This window comes from Calcarisporiella thermophila (genome assembly GCF_041956535.1).
Source record: "Calcarisporiella thermophila strain CBS 279.70 unplaced genomic scaffold VTP21scaffold_8, whole genome shotgun sequence".
NCBI classification, from domain to species: Eukaryota; Fungi; Calcarisporiellomycota; class Calcarisporiellomycetes; order Calcarisporiellales; family Calcarisporiellaceae; genus Calcarisporiella; species Calcarisporiella thermophila.
In genome coordinates this window covers 1,089,747-1,113,054 of record NW_027192198.1, presented here as the reverse complement: position 1 = coordinate 1,113,054, position 23,308 = coordinate 1,089,747, and the positions used below count along the sequence as shown (strand labels likewise).

At 46.0% G+C, this 23,308-nt stretch overlaps 15 protein-coding genes across 15 annotated transcripts; 7 read left to right on the top strand and 8 right to left on the bottom strand.

Moving 5' to 3' along the window:
* Positions 1-1,893: 1,893 nt before the first annotated feature.
* Positions 1,894-2,838, top strand: VTP21DRAFT_11305 (uncharacterized protein; the record flags this gene model as incomplete). Its single annotated transcript, XM_069390737.1, has 3 exons — positions 1,894-2,089; positions 2,152-2,277; positions 2,369-2,838. The coding sequence occupies 3 exons, from the start codon at positions 1,894-1,896 to the stop codon at positions 2,836-2,838; spliced, it is 792 nt and encodes a 263-aa protein (XP_069252855.1).
* Positions 2,839-3,308: 470 nt separating this feature from the next.
* VTP21DRAFT_11304 (uncharacterized protein) lies at positions 3,309-4,910 on the bottom strand (the record flags this gene model as incomplete). The annotated part of the gene is made up of 2 exons (XM_069390736.1): positions 3,309-4,701; positions 4,771-4,910. 2 exons carry the CDS (start codon positions 4,908-4,910, stop codon positions 3,309-3,311), a joined length of 1,533 nt encoding a protein of 510 aa, XP_069252854.1.
* Positions 4,911-5,355: 445 nt separating this feature from the next.
* Positions 5,356-5,995, bottom strand: VTP21DRAFT_11303 (uncharacterized protein; the record flags this gene model as incomplete). The annotated part of the gene is made up of 3 exons (XM_069390735.1): positions 5,356-5,469; positions 5,556-5,738; positions 5,855-5,995. 3 exons carry the CDS (start codon positions 5,993-5,995, stop codon positions 5,356-5,358), a joined length of 438 nt encoding a protein of 145 aa, XP_069252853.1.
* Positions 5,996-6,287: 292 nt separating this feature from the next.
* On the top strand, positions 6,288-7,131 carry VTP21DRAFT_11302 (uncharacterized protein; the record flags this gene model as incomplete). The annotated part of the gene is made up of 2 exons (XM_069390734.1): positions 6,288-6,951; positions 7,019-7,131. 2 exons carry the CDS (start codon positions 6,288-6,290, stop codon positions 7,129-7,131), a joined length of 777 nt encoding a protein of 258 aa, XP_069252852.1.
* A 977-nt stretch (positions 7,132-8,108) lies between these two features.
* Positions 8,109-10,078, bottom strand: VTP21DRAFT_11301 (uncharacterized protein; the record flags this gene model as incomplete). The annotated part of the gene is made up of 4 exons (XM_069390733.1): positions 8,109-8,486; positions 8,577-8,900; positions 8,972-9,107; positions 9,174-10,078. The coding sequence occupies 4 exons, from the start codon at positions 10,076-10,078 to the stop codon at positions 8,109-8,111; spliced, it is 1,743 nt and encodes a 580-aa protein (XP_069252851.1).
* Positions 10,079-10,763: 685 nt separating this feature from the next.
* On the bottom strand, positions 10,764-11,198 carry VTP21DRAFT_11300 (uncharacterized protein; the record flags this gene model as incomplete). Its single annotated transcript, XM_069390732.1, has 2 exons — positions 10,764-10,925; positions 10,998-11,198. 2 exons carry the CDS (start codon positions 11,196-11,198, stop codon positions 10,764-10,766), a joined length of 363 nt encoding a protein of 120 aa, XP_069252850.1.
* Positions 11,199-11,399: 201 nt separating this feature from the next.
* VTP21DRAFT_11299 (uncharacterized protein) lies at positions 11,400-11,708 on the top strand (the record flags this gene model as incomplete). The annotated part of the gene is made up of 2 exons (XM_069390729.1): positions 11,400-11,456; positions 11,523-11,708. 2 exons carry the CDS (start codon positions 11,400-11,402, stop codon positions 11,706-11,708), a joined length of 243 nt encoding a protein of 80 aa, XP_069252849.1.
* Positions 11,709-11,950: 242 nt separating this feature from the next.
* Positions 11,951-12,512, bottom strand: VTP21DRAFT_11298 (uncharacterized protein; the record flags this gene model as incomplete). The annotated part of the gene is made up of 4 exons (XM_069390728.1): positions 11,951-12,150; positions 12,208-12,303; positions 12,370-12,386; positions 12,481-12,512. 4 exons carry the CDS (start codon positions 12,510-12,512, stop codon positions 11,951-11,953), a joined length of 345 nt encoding a protein of 114 aa, XP_069252848.1.
* Positions 12,513-12,740: 228 nt separating this feature from the next.
* On the top strand, positions 12,741-13,112 carry VTP21DRAFT_11297 (uncharacterized protein; the record flags this gene model as incomplete). Its single annotated transcript, XM_069390727.1, has 2 exons — positions 12,741-12,822; positions 12,898-13,112. 2 exons carry the CDS (start codon positions 12,741-12,743, stop codon positions 13,110-13,112), a joined length of 297 nt encoding a protein of 98 aa, XP_069252847.1.
* A 994-nt stretch (positions 13,113-14,106) lies between these two features.
* On the top strand, positions 14,107-16,458 carry VTP21DRAFT_11296 (uncharacterized protein; the record flags this gene model as incomplete). The annotated part of the gene is made up of 6 exons (XM_069390726.1): positions 14,107-14,260; positions 14,339-14,517; positions 14,580-15,079; positions 15,148-15,241; positions 15,323-15,548; positions 15,644-16,458. The coding sequence occupies 6 exons, from the start codon at positions 14,107-14,109 to the stop codon at positions 16,456-16,458; spliced, it is 1,968 nt and encodes a 655-aa protein (XP_069252846.1).
* Positions 16,459-16,744: 286 nt separating this feature from the next.
* On the bottom strand, positions 16,745-17,168 carry VTP21DRAFT_11295 (uncharacterized protein; the record flags this gene model as incomplete). Its single annotated transcript, XM_069390725.1, has 2 exons — positions 16,745-16,892; positions 16,966-17,168. 2 exons carry the CDS (start codon positions 17,166-17,168, stop codon positions 16,745-16,747), a joined length of 351 nt encoding a protein of 116 aa, XP_069252845.1.
* Positions 17,169-17,333: 165 nt separating this feature from the next.
* Positions 17,334-19,349, bottom strand: VTP21DRAFT_11294 (uncharacterized protein; the record flags this gene model as incomplete). The annotated part of the gene is made up of 4 exons (XM_069390724.1): positions 17,334-18,171; positions 18,252-18,659; positions 18,741-18,940; positions 19,008-19,349. The coding sequence occupies 4 exons, from the start codon at positions 19,347-19,349 to the stop codon at positions 17,334-17,336; spliced, it is 1,788 nt and encodes a 595-aa protein (XP_069252844.1).
* Positions 19,350-19,404: 55 nt separating this feature from the next.
* Positions 19,405-19,774, bottom strand: VTP21DRAFT_11293 (uncharacterized protein; the record flags this gene model as incomplete). The annotated part of the gene is made up of 2 exons (XM_069390723.1): positions 19,405-19,674; positions 19,730-19,774. The coding sequence occupies 2 exons, from the start codon at positions 19,772-19,774 to the stop codon at positions 19,405-19,407; spliced, it is 315 nt and encodes a 104-aa protein (XP_069252843.1).
* Positions 19,775-19,943: 169 nt separating this feature from the next.
* VTP21DRAFT_11292 (uncharacterized protein) lies at positions 19,944-21,637 on the top strand (the record flags this gene model as incomplete). Its single annotated transcript, XM_069390722.1, has 5 exons — positions 19,944-20,046; positions 20,115-20,281; positions 20,374-20,436; positions 20,517-20,849; positions 20,954-21,637. The coding sequence occupies 5 exons, from the start codon at positions 19,944-19,946 to the stop codon at positions 21,635-21,637; spliced, it is 1,350 nt and encodes a 449-aa protein (XP_069252842.1).
* Positions 21,638-22,652: 1,015 nt separating this feature from the next.
* VTP21DRAFT_11291 (uncharacterized protein) lies at positions 22,653-23,222 on the top strand (the record flags this gene model as incomplete). Its single annotated transcript, XM_069390721.1, has 1 exon — positions 22,653-23,222. The coding sequence occupies one exon, from the start codon at positions 22,653-22,655 to the stop codon at positions 23,220-23,222; it is 570 nt and encodes a 189-aa protein (XP_069252841.1).
* Between the last annotated feature and the right edge of the window lie 86 nt (positions 23,223-23,308).

Genomic DNA, 23,308 nt, shown 5'->3' with positions numbered 1-23,308 from the left:
TTAGCTTTTGTGACTTGATCGCTTTATTATCTTTGTTTCTTTAACTGAGCCCTTTTGTGAGAATATTTAATATTATCCGATTGTTTATTACGCCAACCTTATTTTATGATAACTTTATTATATTGAGATGATGCCATTATATTACTTTTATTATTTATATTTTTCCCTATGTGATACGTTAACAACAGTATAAAAAGACCGATATTTCATTTACAATAAAACGTGCTATTTTGTATTGAGATAGAAGAGGATTACTTCACAATCCACTTTGTGTCGTTTATTAGCCTTCTGAAGTGTTTAGGGAAGGACAATCAAGAGCTTAGGGATAGCTAGAGGATTGTCGAGATAGACCCTATTAGTCTAATATTTGACGCAACATTGAACACAAGTCAAAAGAATATTTTAACTTGAAATTTTTTTTGCAAAACAAAGAGGAAAAAAAAAAAGCGGGATGGTATAATCTAGGATAGGATACTTTTCAATAAAGATCCTTTGTTAAAAAAAAAAAGAGGGATGGTATAATCGAAGAATGAAAAAGGATACTTTTTAATAAAGGCCTTCCTAACAAAAAAAAACAAAAACAAAAACAAAAATGATTGGCGTAGTCTTCTTCTAACTTTCAGATTCTTCAAGGTAGGCCAGGAGCATTACCTGGGTGATTTTGTCGTAGAAGCTACCCTACCTTTTTTACAGGATAGGATAATCCTCAAAGCCCAACAGCCTCCCTAAGGCAAAAGGTGCCAGAAATCCCAATGCGATATGAGCTTATATATATATTACAGTGAAAGTAAATGTCACTTCCGTTCAGCACCTTTTGCTTTCTGCATATTAAACATATGCGAGAGTGAAGAAAAAATATCTATCTACATTTCACCTATATACCCAACCGTTCAAATCAACCAACCCTAACAGTTTATCTACTTCTACATGTAAAGCACTTCAAGGTAGGATTGAAGTAGATATCGATAGAGTGCCCACTAAACTCAATGATAGCCATTTGATAGTCTTAAATTTCAGAGAAGCGAAGAACGCCTTGATCTACTAGTTTGTGATTGGGCCATTTTAAGCTCTATCCCCTTAGTTTCCTGTACTTCAAAATGAGTTATCCTACACTGTATAATATACATTGAATAACCCAATGTACGCAGATATTCGTGTTCAAAAAGGGAAAAAAATTTTTTTAAGTCTAGGTGCTTTATTGGAAAGATACCAGGGCAGATAAAATATAGGATAAACCGCAAAAAGTTGGTCCAGACTTGTTTATTTTCTTACCTCACAGTTTCACGAAAATAGACAGACTATTAGATTTGATAAACAAATATATAAATGCTTTGAAGAAGTGATTTCATTGAACCGTACTCCGAGTGTAATATAACAATCAAGACAAGGGATAGCGGTGAAAGTTATCACGCCTAGAGCCGCAAAGCCATGATCCATCTAACGCTCATAAACTATAGCAGGAAGCGAGATCCAAATGGTGGACGGAAATGAAATCCGACTGAAGTGAAGACTTTATCGACATATGAGTAGGGAGAAACAGGTTGAATGTCATGGACGATGCCGTGGTTTCAAACCAAGAAACCTCAAGACATCAGACCGAAACCAAGATAGCAATCTCTTTACCACATTTCCCTATCGTCCTAATTTATAATTATTATTTTTTGTTATTCCTTCCTCTTTAATACCATAAACATTTACATCATTTTTTTTTAACAACCTTTATACCTACTTTTGATATGTTTAATCAAATATCATTTATTATCGGCTTCATTAACATATTTTGCGGCCCAATCAATTTTCAAGTTTCCTGAAAACAGTCCTTTAAGTAAATTATATATAGCGCTCTATTTTCATTTATTTATTCTCATAGAAACCAATTCTACCATATACATAATGCTGAGAAAATCACTACAATCCTTTGGTATATTATGTTGCAGAAATTCGAGGAAAGCGCCGAGATTATTATATATTCGATGCCAGCCTTTTTCAAGCAATGGGCATGATGCAAACGAAAATTCTCTTTCAAATTCAAAATGGAAGCGACCCGTAGAAAACAAATTTATTATAGATCCAAAGGATGTGGCACGAGGTATAATACATGCTAGGGCACTAGTAAAGTGAAGGAGATTACTGATTGCTTTTTTACATAAGCTACAGGAAAGAAACAGACATCAACACGTTTTGTAATGCTACATCGCTTACCTTTTACAACAATCCGTGATGATGTTGAACGGTTATGGAGAGATTGTGAAATACGTGACTCGGATGTATTGGATGGTAAGAACCGATCCATATCGAATTATTGCTATGCTTCGATAGAATCTCATTACTTTCCAATTTTCCCTTTTTCCTTTTTCATTACAACTAGTGGTATTTTCTCGCAATCAATATTTTCAACCGACCGGAATGGCCATTATCGAGTTTACTGAAGAACCATTAGCTGCACGATTTCTTCTTAATTGTCAGAAAAAATTCCTCGGAGGCGTGCAAATTTCATCCTCCATTATTGCCGACCCGGCCAAGATCCTGTCCCAACATTCGCGGCCCGAATTAGGTGCTGCAAGTGGTCGCGCAGTGGTCTTGCGCGGCTTGCCGGGAAGGCTGGGGGAAGATGAGGTTAGAGAATGGGTTGACCGGGTAGGATTCACGCCTATGGAAAGCACAGAGCCAGGTGTGATTAAGTTACAAAATCCGGCGAAGGCTCTAACTTCCAAATTCCTGATTAAACTTGGGAGCGAGAGCGATGCGTATCGGATGGTACGCAAGGTGCATAACACTCGATTTATGAGCCGAGTGTACGGCTCCGATTACACGATTCGTGCTAGTGTTGTTTACTAGATGTATATATATCAGCTTAAAAAAAAATCCCACGGCTTTAATAGATGAATGATAAGGGTGAAATATCAATGAGATAGGAAAGCAAAGCGAGAGCATGAAATGATACAAATACTCTCTAGCCCACTAAAACTAAATACTATATAAAATAATTCCCGATTTAAATGATAAATATATAAAATAATAGATAAAGAACGATATACAGCCCTGACAATAATAATAATATATACATTAAAACTGATGGTAAAATTATTATCCCCATTCCAACAATAAGTGATATACGAAATAAAGACGCCCAACCTTATGAAATAGATTCGAATGAAAATACATTAAAACAGACAGCCCATGTATGAATGAGAGATATAGGTAAACATAACACTGAGAGTATAGAGAAAAAACACGGAGCCAGCCGCTGCTCTCATCTAACCCCTCACCACGCGTGGAATGCCCCAAGCGTCAGCTTCCAAGTTCTTCTATCTGATTTGCCAGAACAGATCCATTTCCTCCTCTCGAGGAGAAGATTCCGCAAACACTCGCCAAAACCGCAAGGTTTCATCACCAGCACCGGTACAAATACTTCGGCCATCGGGGGAGACCGCTAAATACAACACACGACTCGTATGGCCCTGGAGCAAAGCAACCTGCTCCATGGTGGGGTATTTCCAAACCCCAATCTGATTTTGCGAATATCCGTGGGTGGAAACGAGTTCACGGCCCGTGGGAGACCACGCCAACTGACAGATTTGTGAACCGGTTTCGACTTCGTGTAGTAACGTGCCGGATTGTGCACTCCAGAAACGAAGCCGTTGATCGTGGGTGCCTCCTCCACTCGCCAATAAGCCGGATTGAAGTGGATGCCATGCAAGGGCTTTCACCGCTGACTGATGTGCATCTAGTCGGTGCAATGGCTCTGTACGAAACCCGTCCACTATGGATAGCAGGTTATCGTTACCTCCCGAGGCAAGGTACCTTCCATCGGGGCTCCAGCTTAGTCCACACACTTCTTGAGAATGATGCTCAAGCTTCTGGAAATACGGGCGGTGCTCGCGAGGGTCACGATGGAGAATGCTTGTATCGCGACTGCCAGTAGTTAAAACACCATCGGACCATGTCATCGCTCCCACTCGTGCAATATGGCCAGGAAGAATGCAGACTCGACGCGACTGTGCCGCGTCCCATAACTGGACCGTGCCAGAATTCGTTCCCACCGCCAGATATGATCCGTTAGGGGACCATGATATAGATGTAGGAAAATCTTCCTTCCCACCTTCTGCTTTGCTCTCCTCGCCAATATCACAGAGTTTCGTCACTTCCCCTTCTTTAGCCCAGAGATAGACGGCACTCCCCAATCCAACGGCCAATACGTTGCGCACTGACCAATTGAGTAAGCTTAAGTAGAAGTCGTCTTTTAACTCGGGTGCATCCAGTATTTTATACGCTTCTCGTTTGGGTATGTTCTTGCGTCTGTTATTAATACCGCGAGGTGAATGCATAAGGAGTAAGCGTTGACTATGCATCCCTATTGGACTCAGGCTGTACGAGTCTCTAACTGGCGCATCCAAAGAGCTCCCTTGGTGAAAATTGGAACCCATGTTATATGTAAATAAGCGCTTCTTTGGGGTCGAAGAGGAGCCGCGTTTACTATCGCCCGAGCTATATCCATCAAGATCAGTGAGCATTAAGTCAGGGCCAAAAAGCTCGGCGCGTAGGAGATCGTTAAATGTACGCTTGGCCCCATCATCTTTCAAAAATTTACTAGATGTACTAGAAAAATGCGTTCGTTTTGGGCAAGGCGTATTGGGAGGTTCTCCATTGTCATCAAGGAGGTGGAAACGAGTGGAGAGATTGCATCGATTCGGGATGAAGCTAAAAATAAGAATTAGATGATTGAAACAAAAGCCGCTAAAAATTTAAACTCATAGACGAGATATTTACCGGTCAGCATTATATTTGTTTTTCAAAGGAGCGTGGGGAGAAGCTGCTGCTAAGGAACGTGTTGAAGGGAATGGAGTTTCAAAGGAAGGGATTGTGGAACTAGAGGAGAGAACACGTTGCCCAAACTCAGTGTGGAGCATATTCGGAATAACCCTTATAATATAGCAAAATGAATAAGACTATAAACAGTTTAACGAATGTGATGGCATAAAAATATAAAAATAAATAAGGATAGTGTAAGATGAGGGTTGGGATTATAAACGAAGACGAGGGAAAAAAGAACGGAAAATCCACTAAAATATGTTTTTAGTTTTTTTTTATTTTTTTATGGTGTTTTATCCTAGTGTAGAACTATGTGGACTGGTGTAAAGAGGGAAATGAGAGAATTAATCAAAAACATATCTCAATCAAACGCGAATGTGATGATACTATTGAAGGTGGTGTTGCTGGAACAAGTTTAGAATCTCTTCAGAAATCATGTTCTCTAACCTAACCTGCCATCAACAAATTTGATTCCATATTCTTATATTCCGATAGAATTAATGGATAAGAGAAATTTATTCAAGAGCAGTACAATCCATTATTTTATTCCTGCTTAGTAGCGGCAGCGGCGGCACGGGCTCCACGAACCTTCTTTGCGGGCAAAGTCTTCTTTGGCTTCTGGCTAGCATAGATAGCCGAGACACGCGCAAGAGCAGCCTAGGTAGAGGAAAATGTGAAAAAAGTAAAAACACCCATTCACGACAAAATAGCCTTGTGACAGGCTCTATATTAAGGATATGTACCTTGTGCAAATCGGGACGATATCCAGAGCGGGCAACAACGTTAGTGACCGAGAGAGCAGAGCGACGGATACCCTTGGTGAGGGGAGCCTTCTGGATACCCTTGGAAGGATGATTGGCCTTGCCCTTCTTTTTGGTGGAGAGGACAGCCCCCTTACCGGAAGCATTGGCCTCAATAGAGACGACCTAAAAAAAAGACACATCAATAAACATCTGATTGAAGCCACTCATCTCTCATCCCGCGATTTAGTAATTTCCCAAAATTCCCATTCATTTGCGAAATCATCGAAAATAAAATTTACCTTCTCGTTGGCAAGTCCGGAGTATTTGTACGAGTTCAGGTTCTTGAGATTACCGGGCTCGCTCGAGAATTCAACACCAGCGCGCTTCACAAGGAACGAGTTGTTGGCCTTGATGATTTGCCAGACGAGATCAGCCGACATGTTTATATAAATTGAATTTCAAAGAATTGAAAGGGAGGAGGAAGAAAAACATGAGATACGAAGTTGTAAACAAAATTTTGAGAGGAGGGGTGACGTCAGACTTTTCCTGTACTTTAATTTCTAGATTTCAATTATTCCATTTCTAACGATGAAACACGACTTTTATTAACAGCTTGTTTTTTTATGCGCGCTCCTTCTCATCATTCTTTTCATTTTGTTCTCATTTTTACAATTTATAGCTTGTATATATATATATTTCGAGAGAATAAGCTGTATTGCATTAAGAACCATTATGCGGCGACAACTATTGGAATTGGTCTGGTTGGTGGCAATATTGGTTTTGGTCACTATGGCACTGGCTCAAGAAGAAAACCAGGATAATCACCCACCTGCCCAAAATCAACCCCCTCCCGCCCAGAACCAGCCCCCGCCTGCCCAAAATCCATCACCAGTCCAAAACCAGCTCCCACCGGCACATAACCCACAGCAAGGCCCAGTCAATGCACCCCCGCCCACTCCTGCACCTGCTGGTGCCACTACCTCTAAACCCCTCTATGTTGACCCTCGTTCCCCGCCCGGCGTTATAATCTGGCAGACACCTACTGCAAATCCTTCCTTCCCAGCGCTCTATGCTATCTCTTCCAATGTCACCTTTGTGTGGGGATACACCAATTTGGTATTCACACCCTCATTCCTCAATTTTGAGATAGTGGGGCCAAATACCATCACTTATCCTGTAACAAAGAATATGAGCGCAGGTATTACCAGCGTTGTATGGGATACAAGGCAGTCAGGTACACTACCACCCATGCTTGAGGGATTGTATACGGTAAAGTTATATGATCCGGGAGCGAAAGGAGGGCCGAACGCGGTTCCAAGTGCCGGGCAGTTGACTCCTGAGAACAGATTGAAAATTGCCATGTATAATAAAGAGCCCTACTTCGACAGAACTGATCGTAAGTGACATTTGATCCTTCACACATAGATGATGACAACTAACTGGACGATTATTGTGGACTCTAGCGAATGCTTGTCCCACCTGTTTTGGCAGCGCAGTCCTGCTGTCGCCATTTGTAACGATATTCACTATCTCTTTTTGCACTGCCGTCACGTTTCTCTACTTCATCCTTTACTAAGCTTATATCCAATGCTTTTCATACAACTGCACCGACCCTTTTTTTTTCCCAAAGTTTTACATGATCTTTATATAACTCCTCATGATTGATCTAATACAAAACCACTCTATTTTTCAGCTTTTTGGAATAAACTCAACCCTCTAATATCAAATACTTTAATTACAGCCCCATTTCTCTCTTCAATTCAATGTATCTTTAGATGCTTCATAACATGAACTTGATACGACCCTGCATATGCAACTTAGATCTTGAGGACGATTCCAAAATTTTTAGTTTTATTGGGGGTTTATAGCTGTATATCTATAGCTTCCTGGCTACTATTTTGCGTTTATACTTAAAAGTCTGTTTTATTTTTTTTTTGTTTATTTTAAAAAATAATATTATAGCTTTCGTTGCTTAATTCATACTTGAATGGTCCTAGGGTATATCTGTTTATTCCCAATTTTTATATCTTTTTTTGCTAATTAGGTGACCGCTTGTCTAATGCAAATGAAACATGCGATAAAAATAAGCATTCTGTTCGATATATATATATTCGGAATTACTCAGACTTACAGACTGTACTATCGCATCTTTATTCTGTTTAAAATATCTACAAGGAATTCTGCAGTGAATGAATTCTAGGTTTAATTTCAACAAGAATCAGTGACTAATGCATATATATATTATTGTGAGAAACGCTAGAATGAACAAATACAGTTGGTTAAAGCACATACCAAGAAACTAGAATCCAAACTTAAAATATGCCACTGCACCTGAATAAAAAATAATCTAGAATCGCATGCCTTCGATTAAACTCGGCGCGGTCGTTTGGATGGCAGTTATGAGAGAAAAGTGAAAACAGAAGGGTCAATGGACTGAAGTACATCCTTTAAATATTCATGAAATATCGGGTGGGTTTTAATGATAACAATTATAGATACAGCAAGAAGATTTTTGATTACAATACAAATACACATAAAAAAAATAAATAGTTGTTAAATATCCTCACAACGCTTGATTGCAAGGGATTTTAGCTTTGATGTTGGAGTAAAACTGGGTTTTTTAGCCCTCATTTCCTCAAATTCTTCGCTCGTAAATACCATAGGCTTCATCTCCTCCAGCGCCTGCAACACTTCATTCACGAACCATTGCTCTGCCATTCTTCTTGACTTGGGGAGGGATCGCAGCAGTTGGAGGATCTTGGCAAGTTGCCGGAAAGCCTCACGCCGTATTGCACGGTCCGGGTGCTTCCTGGCAACAAATTTGTGCATTTGGCAAATAACATGGAGACGTATGATGGTATACGGGAAGAATTTGCACCAGTCTTGACCCCGAATCGAAGCCTCCAAGTGGTGGGTCGCATTGAATACCCCCTTTGATTTTACATGCAAAGGGTATAGGATTTAATATACTTGTAAGTATTCATCTGGAAAAGTAGTATACAGCTCCATGCATGCTCTTACCTTAGCATATTCTTCATATGCCTTTGCCTGTAACTGTTTCATTAAATCGGTCTCCAATCTACGTGGCGGAATATCTGACTCGATAAACAGCTGCCATATGCAACACCAGTGAATCCAAAAGGTAGAGCTAATATCGGTGAAGAGCATGTCGCTATCAAGTAATTTGTGTTCGCTTCCTTGTTTTAGCCGGAGAATGTGCTCCTGCTGTAGGAAGGCGGTTATGCTAAAAAGTTTCTGTGCTATCGCGGCATCCGGGAGTGTCCAGTCAATGTCGGTGAAATGAGCGAATTTGGAGCAGGAGATGATATCCACCATTAAATTCAGCTATTGTGTTCAATAATAATAAAATTGTAGCAGAGTGGCCCTTGTCTCTACTCAAAATGTCCAAAGGTTACCATAAAAATTTTATAGCGCTTGCTCTCGTTGGGCTTCACTGATGCTCTTGTTGATTTTCGAATCACATCTAAGGGTATTATTGATCGCCTCCTGTCCATATATACATTTAAAATCTCCATCCTGCACAGAAAACTCCTGTAGGTGGATGGGGGTGAGTTAGGGGCTCAATGAATAAACAAAGGGTCGTGCGGCTCCACCAACCATATTCTTCTGTGAAACTCTATGCGTGCCGCATCATGCTCGCTCGGGTCGTCGATATCCATCCTGAGTGCAAGGGCCATCAGAGCGGCCTGGGTATGATACATGTATGCCTCGTTGATCCGTGAGAGCACCCGCATGCAAGCTTCCATGTTAAGGAATGCAAGCACCACGTAGGGGGAAGGTGAATCAAAGGACTCTTCTAAACATGCTTTAGCCTTGGCGACCAAATCTCCTACCACAGTGCGCACCTGCTTTAGCGTTGGCGTCTCGGCATGCATCAGTAATAAGTGGATGGCAGCATAGGCACAGGCGGTGTGAAGAAGAGCGGGTTCGATTTTTCCGCGATAGTAGCTCTCAAGAAAAGCAGCACGATTTGGATGCGGCATATAACTCGAAAGAAAGCATTCGCTCGTATACACGTGGAACAGGTGGTCCAAGAGCCGGCGGCCAGGTACCAGCGATTTTGGGGGCAATCTTAGATCTTTGTCCTCCAGTGGTTTAGGGAAGCTCCACTTCAGTAGAGTGCAGCGGTTCGCCTTCTGGTTGTTTTTCGGGGATGGCGGACGAGCCGCGGGGATAAAGTCAGGCGGAGCTACGCCATCGAGGATTAATTGTGCACTTAGAAGGCGATGGAGATCTCCAAGCGAATTCAATTTAAGCTGAAATCGTAAATTTTGGCCCGAAATTAAGCTGAAGCAGCCGTAGTTATGCAGCGGATCTCTTCTCACCAGCTCTAAAGCGCCTTTGTCTGGAGGAAAGCTATTTCTATGATCAGAGCTTGAGTTGTAGGAGTCTTCAGGCAACTCGGAGAGGGTGACAATGTCGTTCATGGCTCCTTCCAATTCAAGCATTTGGGAGGAGAGGTCGGCGATCTGGGAGAATAGAACGGGGTATATGCTACTCATTTTCAAGGGCGGCACCGGATCCGATTCTCAAAGCTGAATAAAAAAAAGGTGTTCCCAACTCCTGCCTATGTGCATATTCGAAAAACCTTATTATCAAGCCCAAATAATTTGAAGAATATGTGACAGCGAATCGTCTGAATCGGTGGAATTAGGGAGAACGCAAATGAACTAGGGGGGAATCTATCAGCCAGCTGTCACCCGGATGGCCGAATAGTGCGCATAGGCAGTTGGACAGAGAATGGATGCTTTACAGTATAGACTGTTTCTCAGCTTCTTATTAGGCTTGTTGCAACGCAGCCTCCGAGAAGAGTGAACAGCGCATAGCAGTTCTCACAGGCGCGGTGGGCCACTTGCTTGAGTTTGGCCACGCCCTAGCAAGGTAAGTATCAAGACGGGATCTTTCTCATCAAGGGATAACCTTCGTCCTAGTTAGAGAGGCGCCATACATTCGAAAGAATAATCTCGATTATACAACATGTCCAAGGAAACGTCGGCAAAATATCAAATAAAATAAATACATTTGTTATCTTATCATTTTAATTCTTAGCTTCATAAATAGAAGATTTAGAAAAAAATCCATTCGTCACAGTCATTAACAAAAGAAAAAAGCAATCAACTTAGAAGAAGAGTATGAATAATAAAAAAATGCCAAGAAGAGAGAAACAAAACGGGCATCAAAGGATATTCACTGAGCGCCATCGTTAGTAAATCGTAGCCAGAAGTTTGTGATCACTGCAGCTAATAAGAATACGCATAGTACTGTAGGGCCAAGCCGATCATCATATGGTCCAATTTGGCGCCTCTTGATTTTTTCTGCACGCCAATGATAAGTAATAAGGGCATAAATCTAAAGAACAATGATTATGGGTTAATGCGAATCCTATTCTTTTTTTTTTCAGGCTCATAGAATGTATCTCACCATCACCACCATGGACACAAAAGTAAAGAGTGCCGCCGATATGCGCCCAACCCGATCAGAGAAATTAAGCAATCCAATCGCCAGTCCTCCTACGATAACGCTGAATTGGAGCCAAGAGAGAAATGTGCGCTCATTGGCAAAGAACACTTTAGGTTCGACGCGTACGGGAAGGGCAATGCGCTTTTGCTGATGTTGTATCATTAGCCACAATATTAGTGAAGAAAATAAATATGTAAGAGGAGGTATCGGCTATTCTGTTCCTGAAAAGTGGCTCATTGGTCAAATATAATGGACTAGAGTTAGGTGGCTTGGTAATATTTTCGTCAACAGTTGTTAGATTTCGGACCCTTGTATAAATTTTTAAAACAGTTTTGTGTTGAATTTATTCGAGAGAAACTGCAAATGGAATCCATCATCAACAAGCCTAACAAAATTGCCCAGCTTCAGGCTCACTACCAGGTAATTGCCATAATTTCGAATGTTTGTATCCATTAGTGAGTTAAATTCTGGCTTGCAACTACGTAGTCTCCAAGCAAGACCCCACTTTACCTTCGTGGTCCCCGCGATCGCATGTGGATGACGATCTATGTTGGTGTGATGGGCTTGGGCATGTTGGGTACTGTGTTTGGGATTAGCCGCCTTGCCTCTGTAAGTATTATGCTACATACTGTTCATGTTGGCATTTGCGCTAAAAGCATGTCCATTCGATAGGGAAAGAAGAATTAGATCTGCCACCATTATTTAGAATTTGAGGGTTAGAGATTATAGAGAGGATATAACTCTTGTCTATTTAACTATTTAAAGACCCTAGATGTTGTAATATTCATTTAACCATATAGAAGTCGTGGGTATATCTATAAATATCTTCTTTATCAACTCTCTTTTTTGCCTTTGACAAAAATACGTTGAAATTTACAGATGCTAGAAAACAGCATTTAATCCTCTATATTTTGTTACCTATTGTCAATGGACTGCTGATGGTCCCTAAAATTGGTTAGAAAAGAAAGGTATCTCGAGGGAGAGTATCGTTCGGAAGGTTCAACCACTGAAGAGACTTGCGTATGACTCTTCCCTGGAGGGTTATTTTCCATCGTCTCCTTTGTTTCCTTAGCCTCACGATTGGCTTGCTCCTCTCGTGCTACTTTTTCATACCCTAATGTTGAAATAAGCAACGGGCAACGCAACAGCTAGCCAAAGTGAAACGACTTACATTCAAGCTTTTCTTCTGGCCTTACTCGCCGGTAAGCCTGCTCCCTACGACGAGCATCAATTTCCTTTTTGGCAAAATAATATGCACCACCTCCAGCTAGTTTCAAAAGCTTTTTAGCAACACGAAGAGAAAACGGAATGAAAAGAAAAAGAAAGAACATACCTGCAATAAGCGCCAGCCTTTATTCGTAAAGAGTGAAAGAGGGAATTAAAAAGGATGATCAAGGATAAATAACCATTCATTTACTGCTGCATGTCCACAATGTCTACATACCATCCATAGAGAACTGATTGCGGATTATTCATTTTTGTTCACCGAAAGCGCTATGAAATTTCGAATAGTATAGATATATAAGTATATATCAGGTTACTGTCGACGTCAGACTGAAATCCTTTATAAAAAAATTGGTTCCGAAAAATTAGTTTTCCCTCTCGCTCCCTTGTTATAGTCATCGAAATCATCATCTGGTAAGAATTAAACCTTGGCCCTCTGTATTCATCCATCCATCCTCTAACCTTTCCCTTGAACAGACAATGAGGGCCAAGTGGAAGAAGAAGCGTCAAAGGCGTCTTAAGCGCAAGAGAAGAAAGATGCGCGCCCGTTCCAAGGTATTTTGTTGGCACTTTGAACTTGTGAATGAAATGTTCACATTGCTAACTTTTCTTTTTCTCCAAACAGTAAACGGATAAGCCGATAAGTGCGTTGTGTATCAAAAATATTCTTTGAGCCCACACCCATTTTCATCACATCTATCTTATCGAGCATCTAATTTTATTCCACTCATTTCAACTGCTCGTATACTCGGACTGCCGGGAACGCAGAGCCAAAGGGTCAACAGCTTGTTTTTGGATATTTTTGGTGTTTTTGGCTTTTTACATGATTGGAATAAAATTTTTATTCTTTGATTTACAATGAGAGAGTAAATTACTGATGTTTAATATTTTCAAAATTCAGTACCCTCTATATCCGGCTCTATTTGCCCGAAAACAAGAAAGCCACAAGTCACCAATCCAAGGCGGTTGACGAGGGCCCACATTAATGGTTTACCTGCTAGGAAATATGCGATGAAGACCTTTAGAGTAGCCCTGTTACTGGACTAGTGAGGCGCTCTATTCTGGTTTGTTATCAGATTGATTATGAAGGGCATTATTGGAGAGAATATTAGACAAAGGCTTTGATTTCTATTCGATTCTGAACCTTATATTGCAACCCCAATAGGGAATTCACGCTATGCTCACTCTATTATTAGGACTTATGTCTCTCCTCCATCCGCCGATATTTGTCAAGTACCGTTGCCACCGTCACGCAAGGTGGCTTCCCCTCCACTCGGTGTTCATCCTGGCGACCCCCATCAATCTTATTCCATTAACCTAAATCTCTTCAAGAGCCCGATGCGTCGGATACCGGGCTCCTCCGCTAGAGCGCTTAGCATAGAATGGCTTCTCTAGCCCACTGGGCTCGAAGTTTATTGTGTCAAAATCATCCCCGATTGATACTCCTATTATGTGTCTAATCCTTTTGGGCGCTTGTCAATACTGTAGCCCTGTTTTTCCGCGAGAGGATCCAAGCCTCTTGGTCGGGTTACAAGAGGGCTTAGGAACGGCAGGCGAGCAGCCACATGTACCAGGAGCGCCAGGAGAGGGAAATTTTCATAAGATTGTTGAGGGCGGGGAGAAGTTTCTCTGAAGAAAGGGAAATGCAAGTAGGATTTTGTGGTGGAGTTGTGGAACAGAGAAGTTCAAAATTAAAGCACGCGTTTTATTCTCACCCTTTTTACATTAAACATTATTTTGCACATTGCTAGTTTCACTCCATCTTTTTTCTTCCCCCCCTGAAAAAAAAAGAAAAGGGAGCCAATACTACCACGCACGAATTCCCCCATTGGATAACTCATTATAAATGGTTAAATACTCTGTCGAAGTCAAAGGTGTGGAGGCAAAAGCAGGAGAAGGCATTCCTCGCCGGCATATATGCTCACCAGATGAGCTCGTGAAGTTTCCTGAGGGAGTGACCAATCTGTGGGAGAATTTCCTGCACGGTTGGAAAGTGTCCAGTAAATTGAATATTTTTGGATGCCAATGGGCCAAATTTTAGACGTGAGGTAACACGCCCTTGTTTTGTCTTCGTTTAGAGGAAGGAAATTGCGCTGGGCACCGCCCCATCGATTCATCTGGGCATGCTTTCCCATATGTGTGGCAGACGTATGATCAGGTGAAGCGGCGCATCGAAAACATGGGGTCCGGCTTGCGGAAAATTGGGCTTCAGCCCGAGGGAATTATTGGAATTTATTCGGTGAACAAGCCTGAATGGGTAACATTGTCTCTACGGAAATATTCATCTCACCATCACGAACCAAACATCTATTTCATTAGATTATCACTGAGTATGCGTGCTATCTCCACAGTTTCGTGCACTGTCCCCTCTACGATACCTTGGGTGAAGACGCGATTACCTTTATTATCCAACAGACGGAGCTCTCTTTTGCCGTGTGCTCCCCCGATAAAGTCGACAATCTCATCCGGCTCAAATCGCAACTCCCCACGCTGACGCACATTATCGTTACGGATGACCCTTCTGAGGATTTGCTGCAAAAGGTCCGCGATGCCGGGTATGAGGCGCACACGTGCAAAGGTGTGGAGGCGTTGGGTGCGGAGGATCCTGTCGCGCCGAGGGGCGCGAAGGCGGAGGACTTGTGCTGTATCAACTACACGAGCGGGACCACTGGGCGGCCTAAAGGTGCGGAATTGACTCAAGGGAATCAGCTCGCGGTGGTTGCGTCGCTTGTCAAGCTGGGAGAAAAAGGGCACTTCCCCGTGGTTAACGGCGAAGACGTGTACATCTCTTATCTCCCACTGTGCCATGTCTTTGAGCGGTATGGATACCGGATCCAATTTGCAGTGGGCCCAAAAATACTCAACCTGCAATATTTTTTTATATTAGCTCGGCCATGGCTCTGATGCTCTACTATGGTGTCCAGGTCGGCTTCTATCAGGGAGACACGCAAAAGCTGCTGGACGATATTGGCGTCCTTAAGGTATCCACTCTTTCTTGAAACTGTCTGGCGCTTCTTCTGATCATAAGCATCCCATGACCAACCAACCCTCCTCCATTTTAGCCCACCATCTTTGTCTCCGTTCCCCGTCTCTTCAATCGTATTTATGATAAGGTGTTGGCTGGAGTACGTGCCAAGAGTGCCCTGGCCCAATTCTTATTCAAGCACGCGTTTGAGGCGAAAAAGAAAGGAATTGCGAGTGGCAGGGTGGACCATTGGCTGTGGGACTGGCTGGTGTTTTCTGCTGTGCGCTCGAGGCTAGGCGGACGGTGCAGGTTCATTGTATCGGGTAAGTTCAAACCAGTTCGATGGCCTAGCCTGAGGCAGGAGCGGAGGAAAGGGGTTGGGTTTGGCGTGCATTCCACTTATGCCTTTTTGCTCTAGGCGCGGCTCCCATTTCTCCCGACGTCAAGGATTTCCTTCGCATCTGCTTCTCCGCGCATGTCCTGGAGGGCTACGGCCAGACGGAAAACGGCGGCGCCATCACGTTCACCGATATCAAGGACCCCGAGTCGGGGAGTGTTGGAGGGCCTGAGACGTGCACCGAAGTGAAACTAGTTGACGTCGCGGAGATGAACTACACGAGCCAGGATAAGCCGCTACCTCGGGGGGAGATCTGCATGCGCGGACCCGCAATGATGCGTAGATATTACAAGGAGCCGGAGAAGACGGCGGAGGTCATCGATGCCGACGGGTGGCTACACACGGGCGACATTGGGATGTGGGATGAGAGCGGGCGCCTTGTGATCATCGATCGGATCAAGAACATCTTCAAGCTGTCACAGGGAGAGTACATTGCCCCTGAGAAGATCGAGGGCGTGTACCAGAAGCACGAGCTGATAGCCCAAGCCTTTGTGCACGGCTCCTCGTTGAAGTCGGAGCTGGTGGGCGTGTTTGTGCCCGACCCCGAGACCCTGCCCAAGTGGGCCCACGAAAACGGCCTGCTGGGCAAATCCGTTGAGGATCTGTGCCGGGAGCCCAAGCTGAAGCAACACCTGCTCAAGACCGCCAATAAGCTGGCGAAGGAGGAGGGACTCAAGGGGTTCGAGCTCGTCCGGAACGTGCACCTCCACCCGGACATGTTCTCGATCGAAAACGACCTGCTCACCCCCACCTTCAAGCTGAAGCGACAGCAGGCGAAGGACTTCTTCAAGGAGGAGATTGAGCGGATGTACTCCGAGTTGGAGGCAAGCGGTTAAGCCATCCCTCCCCCTTCCCCTTCTCCCACTTATCATGCTACTAGTTACCATGCCCCCAATCCCCCACCACCAAGGTCCCTTTGGCCATGTTTGTTTTTTCGGTTCCACTTTTCTCCACTTCTCATTGTTATTGTTATGTTGTCTTAATATTTTTGATGTGTGTTAATGTGTCACTTTATTGAGCTAGGCGTGAAAACTCAAATAATATAATATGGGATGAAAATAACTGCCCCTCACTACTTTTAAAATAATCTTTGGCACCCAATCGACTGCATCTCCGCCTAGGTCATGCAGACGGAGAGCTACTCCCCCTAAGCTCGAGGCCGTTGCCCAGTATCTCTGATGCGCCTGCAGCGAGAAAATAAAGCGAGGAGTGGCGGAGCCAGCGTACCACCTCGGTTGCATAGGGAAGTGGCCCTATGCACCTCTTTGTCCTAAAGGGGATAAGGAGTGGTGATGGGAAGAGAAGGTCGATCCGATAAAAACATTCGGAGAGGGAGCGCTAACTTTATTGCGAGGCTAGGTGCAGTTTTGACGCCAAAACGCGTCATGGAGACATAAAGGGGTACAAAGGGGTACAAAGGGGGTGCATAATCAGCTTTAACTATAACCTTGACCGCACCCGCATGCGCATGGAGGTTCTTTTCTTCATCCCAGTGGGATATACGCCCGAAGCTTTCTTCAATACACGGCATTGCCAACCGTATCATGGCAAGTTTAGTTATATTGGGTGGATGAAATGGTTGAAGAACCTTCAAAAATAGAAAAAAAAAATGACATGCTCGAAACACAAAGACACCGACATAGTGCTGTATAATGATAAAATAGGTTGAAACAAGAAAGAACAGAGTAACGTCAAATCCATGGTATATGTGTTAAAGATTGGTCCTCAATCCCTTTACGAATGCAAGCAGCGCCACTCTCGTTCTGGCCTGGGCCATTTCTTCCCAAGTGGACGGTTTCTCCTCGATTCCCGCGTATTCCTTCTCGACTTCAACACACGGATTAGTGATAAACGGTCCATCCGAAGTGAGTCTTTCTATAATCCACCATTTTTCCCCGCGCCCTCTCTCCTGCTCCAGGATTCTCCGTATCCATCCTAAAATGCGCTTCTCGGACTCGAAGGGAGACCGTCCTGATGCAAAGTTGGCGAGCAAGGCGAAGAAGAACTTCTCGAGGAGATGGCTCAGAGTGCCACAGAGGAGGATGGAGGCGTGGTGCCACCTGTTGGTTGCGTACGGGTCGAGGAAGTGCGAATATGGGGGGCGGGGGGACGGCAGAGCAAGAATGCGACGGGGTGGCAGCGAACCACAGGTGTTGATCAGGTCGGTGTACGCGCAAAGCTCATTCGACGTCTCCTGCTTGAGAAATGGATTGCCATCACCAGTGGTGACGAGCAGTCTACGACACTTGAGGGCCATAGCTTGGAGCCAGCCACTGGTCTGGGAGCTCTTCACCCCCTTCAAAAATGCACTAAACACTACCTCGGGCTCCTCACATTCCCAGGTTCCCTCGCCCCACGACATCACAAGTCCCCACCCCACGTCGCGGAATACGACCTCTCGTACCAGGGCATAGCTTTTTAGCCAGAGGTCTAAGGGCGGCCCGGAGCCAATCTTGAACGGAGGAGCAAATGGATCGGGCGGGTGGAGGAGAAAAGTTCGGTCCAGCCTTTGGGCCTCGAGGAAAGAGAGGACAAGTTGGAGGCAGTACCTATGGACAGGAGAAACATGAAGCCCATGTGAATCCTATGATTCCAGCTAGAAAAGAACGGACGCTCTCACGGTACTTACTTATCTACTGCGTTTGCATGCTGTTTCACTATGGTATCTCCATGGATAACTGGCTCCGGCCGCGGATACACAGGCAAGTGCTTTCTGTAAGCAAGGATGGCGGCCTCTCGCAGGATCCTGGGAAAAGTCAAGAAGATATCGACGGGATATCGCATCAGTAGTTTCAGCACCGCATTGCTCGTCAGCGGCAACACCTCGTGAGCGCGAACCTGGGCCATGAACTTTTTATTTTCGGAAAGGGGGGCGCCACTGTGGGGAGCAAGGGTGGTCTGCTCCTCGTGGACCACGAGGCGGAGATTGAAGCCGTCGGGATGGGCGGGGTCGCTCACGTAGCATGCATAAGAGCCCGTGCGATCGTTGAATGGTGATACGTGGAACTTGCGGGCAAATTTGAAGGCGTATTGATAGCTACAACGAAAGCCCGTTAGTCACGAAAGTAGAAACGAAGGGAGTAATAGAGAGACGAGAGGAGTGGAGAAGAATAACTACCCGGCTCTGTGCTTCTGAATCTGTTGTCTGGGGTCCAAAACATAAATGTGCTTTTCGCCAAAAGTGTTATTGACTTCGAGCACTATAGCGGCGAGCTCAGATGAGTAGCAATAGTACATGCTGACTGGGTTGAATGCATAGCCGAGAAGTCTGGGCATGGTGACGAGCTGGATGCGAGTGATGCCTGCGGTTGGAACATTCTAATCAAAAATTAGTAAGCAGATGGGCGAATGGAGCCTACGCTTCAAGAGCTCTGGCAGGGCTTACATGCTGTTCTAGATGCCATAGCACTTTCTCCTTGATTCCCCCGCGGGCACCGCCCAGGTAGTCCTTGTCCCACACGGACAAGAGCCGCCACCGATTATACCCAAACCACCAAGATTGCGCTAGGCGCGAGAGCTCATCCAGATCGAGGCTGAGGTAAATTACAGGATAGGAGAACTTGTGACGGGTTGGGGCGAGACGAGTGTGGAACGTGGTGGAGAGATAGATGTGGGATCGGAATTTCGATAGAACAGTGGTAGGAACATGCGGATGGACTGTGAGGAGCAGGAGGAGGGCGGCGATGGCGACAAGGGAGGCAACGGCGAGGATCAGCAGGATCAGCATGGTTGGCAAAGAGCCATGGGATTTCCTGCTTTCCTGTTGTGCCCGCAAGAGAGTTTCATTCCGCGCCCTTTGTCTGCGTCCAGATCAAATCCGCCACCCAATTTGCACACCCTCCTCTCCTTGGATGCAAACTCCGAAGCTCCCGCATTCTGTCATCTGCGGAAATACGCTGCAATTGTCGATGCGCGGGGCCTCCGGAGCTGGCACAATCGAGATCCCCGTTGGGATCCATGCATTTTAGTGTTTGCCAAACTTGCATGCCCGAGGCCCTCAGAGCGGACGCACCGCCAAACAAGATATCCGCACCTTCCCTCTGCGGCACGTGCTTATTGGCAATGAGGGCGAAGGGGTGCAAGCGCAGTCCATTCCCGAGATTAAACCTGCCTAGGTCCGGTGTCGAACGAAATTTTAAATTTCTCGATCATTTAAAGAGCGATCTAACCCTATCTTCCCTGATCCTTCCCAATTCTTTTTTCCACTTGGAGCTCCCCCCTCCCTCCCCCTCTCTCCTCTTACTCTGCCTCATTCAAACCCGTTCGACTTTTATTTTCCCCGCTCTGATTCTTTCTTCGCCCTCCTTTCGAAAGAAGCAGGATGTCTCTCCATCATTACAGCCTCACAGCCGCCACGGACCGTGCATTCACTGCAATTAAGGAACACGCCCTGCAGACCGCTTGGCAGCCGCTGTGCAACCTAGGTAATGCCCATTGCTTGTCCATGTCTTGCTCTTCTCTGATGTGGTTGTGTTGCAATGCCTCCATGCAGCCAGGTACGGTGTGCTCAATCTCATGGCCCGCGCAAGAGTGGGTCGCCTGCGGGTCGAGAGCCCCAACGGCACGTGGGAGTTTGGGGACGGCAATGCCAAAGAACATATCGAGCTCAAGGTCATTAGAGAGGTGTTCTGGCTAAGGTTGGCTCTCTTCTCAGATATGGTCAGTAGCTTTGCGAGCTTTGTATCTTCCTACCCCTCATCTCGCTTGTGGCTGACGTTTACCATGTTCGCGCTCTCCTGGGGAATGCTTAGGGCTTTGCAGAGGCGTATATGAGCGGGGATGTGGAGTGCAGCGACCTCGTGGGGCTTATCGATGTAAATCTGTCCACCCCTCCTCTACCGCTTCCGCACCTGTTCTCTGGTTGGACTCACGTTGTCTTTTTCTTCCTTGCTAGTGGTTCATCCTTAACCGCGACCATCTTAACGGCATGAACAACCTCTACTCTTCGGTGTACCAGGCATTCCAGTATCTCGCCAATTCCCGTTTCGCCAACACCCTCAGCAACACGATGGGCAACATCAGCGCTCACTATGACATATCCAACGACATGTTCGCGTCTTTTCTCGACGAGACCATGACGTACAGCTCCGCATACTGGTTAACGCCGCAGGACACGCTGGAGGAGGGGCAAAAGCAGAAGCTGCGTAAGGTCATTGAGCTTGCGCGCCTGACGGCGACGGACCATGTCCTGGAGATCGGAACCGGCTGGGGTTCGTTTGCCATCGAGGTGAGTGAGCTTACCGATGAGTGTGTTGGCTCTCTTCCGAGTTTCCCTGCACGCATGTTCCAACCATCCACTCTCCCCACTCTCCACCCCCATCTCTCCTTTAGGCCGTCAAGTCCACGGGCTGCCGGGTGACCACCGTCACGCTATCCAAGGAACAGAAGCAGCTGGCCGAAGAACGCATTGCTGCGGCAGGGCTCGCCTCCCAGATCAAGGTTCTTCTGTGTGACTACCGCGAAATTCCGGCCTCGCACCAGTATGACAAGATCGTGTCCATCGAGATGATCGAGGCGGTTGGCCAGCGCTTCCTCCCCACGTATTTCGAGCAGTGCCACCGGCTGCTCAAGCGGCAGGGGGGGATCCTGGTGATGCAAGCCATCACCATGCCCGAGGCACGGTACAAGAGCTATTGCCGCGAGGTGGACTTCATCCGCAAATACATCTTTCCCGGAGGCCACGCCCCCACCGTCACGGCCCTCCTGAACGCCGCCTACGAGGGCACCCAGGGAGGGCTGCAGCCCGACCAGGTGCTGAATTTCGGGCCGCACTACGCGCGCACGCTCCGCCTCTGGCGCGAGCAGTTCCTCTCCGCGTTTGGCAAGCGGATAGGGCCCGCGCTGCAGGAGCGGTATCCCGACATTGGCGCCCCAGAGCTGGAGGTCTTCAGACGGAAGTGGGAGTACTATTTCGCCTACTGTGAAGGAGGATACCGGGCGGGGACGTTGGGGGTGCACTGGCTCGTGTTCAAGCGCGAGTCCGATGCGCAGTTTGTTCAGGGGGTGCCCCTCTAAATCCGCTCAGGCCCAAACCAAGCAAGCTCTCGTGTAAATTAATGGAAATCCGAACCCAATTTCGCTCTCTCTTTCCCATTCTTCCCCACGCCCTCTTTTCTCTAGACCCATGTTCTATTAAGTCATTGGATGTACTACGCCTATCTATCACTTCATTCCATGTCATTTCGCTTTCCTCCCTCCTTGTCTATTTGCTTTGATTATGTTAGTTTCTATGTTTTGTGTTTGTGAAAGAGGTTGCTTGAAAATAGGAGTACCACTAACCTTGGAGCATAACGTAAAAAAAAGCGAGACGGCAGGGGAAGAGAAGGGCAATCACAGCAGCGGCCCCCCAAAAAAAGCCTTGATAAAAGGGGAAGGAGATCATTTCTCCTTTATTTTTTTATTTCCATATAATGGAAAAGCGCGAATTCTGGCCCGGTGTCATTGGAGGGGGAGGGCGGGCATGAGCGGATGACTAAACCTCAGCTTGGCTGTAAGGAACGCGCATTTTCCTCTTTTTCGCAGCAACGGGAATTTTGTTTTAATTATCTCACCTAAGACATTCTTTTGACGTGCAATCTATCCATAACGGAACTTCGTTCTGTTGTTTGAACCGCTCAAACAACGGGATGATTCGGTCTTTTTCGAATGAGATCCGGGGGAAAGCCAAACCGATTTTTTTTCCTGCGTTTTTCTTTTTTTCCAACGGAGAAGGCGTCCAGGACAAATTGCCACACCCTGGCTCGAATGGCCCACACCGGTCGGCTTCTCCCCCCTTAAAAGTGAGCCTGCTGCGCATTTTCCCCACTAAGAAAGCTTTCCTAAGCTTTGGCCAATTTGAAATTTTGAAGCACCGCCTTACTCCTGTTTCGGTCTGCCTGTCTGTTTCTGGCGGAGTGCCAGATAAGGCTGGGGGGAAGAAGCCAGCCTATAAAAGAAAAAAGTCGCACCCCTCTGCCCGCCTCTTTGCCGACTGAACTCCACGCATCGCGCCCATCACATTAGCCATTCTAATTCTCCAATCTCCTCCAGCATGAACGTGGAAATGTGCATTGTCTGCTCCAACCACGTCCCCATTGATCGCGCGCTGTTCTGCTCCGAGCAATGCGTGCAGAAGGCGCATGCCCAGCGTGGGCTGGATCAGCTGCATTCCTCCTCCTCGCGCTCTTCCTCCCCCGACTCCGCCGAAGGCAGCTCCATCATCACTCCCCCGCCCTCGCCCTCGCTGCTCTTCTCCAGCAACTTCCAACACCAGCTCTACCTCGATCACCCCCTCGTCACCCTGCGCCCTTTCCCCCCCCGCCCCGAAATGCGTCGCGCCTCGGAGCCCGCAGCCCCCGTCGAATCGGCTTGTACCTCTGTGAAATCCTCCGCGTCGTCGCCGTCGGAAAGCAGAACCTATCTTGGGGAATGGACTGTATCGAAAGAGCCGCCATCTTCTACCACAAGGGGGGCGGCGACCATCACCAAGTGCAACAACGGCTCATCCTCGTCGCTGGGATCAGCCCGCAGATTCACCGACGGCTCGGTCTCGCGGCCTGTCCGCAGAGAAGAGGAAGGGGCGTGGGGGTCGATAGATATAGGAACGTTCGGCGCAAACTGAACCGGCCGCTGGCCATTCCTCCTGCTGATATGTAACATGTATGCTAAGTGTGCTGTCTTGTCATCAGAGATTGTATTGGATATTGT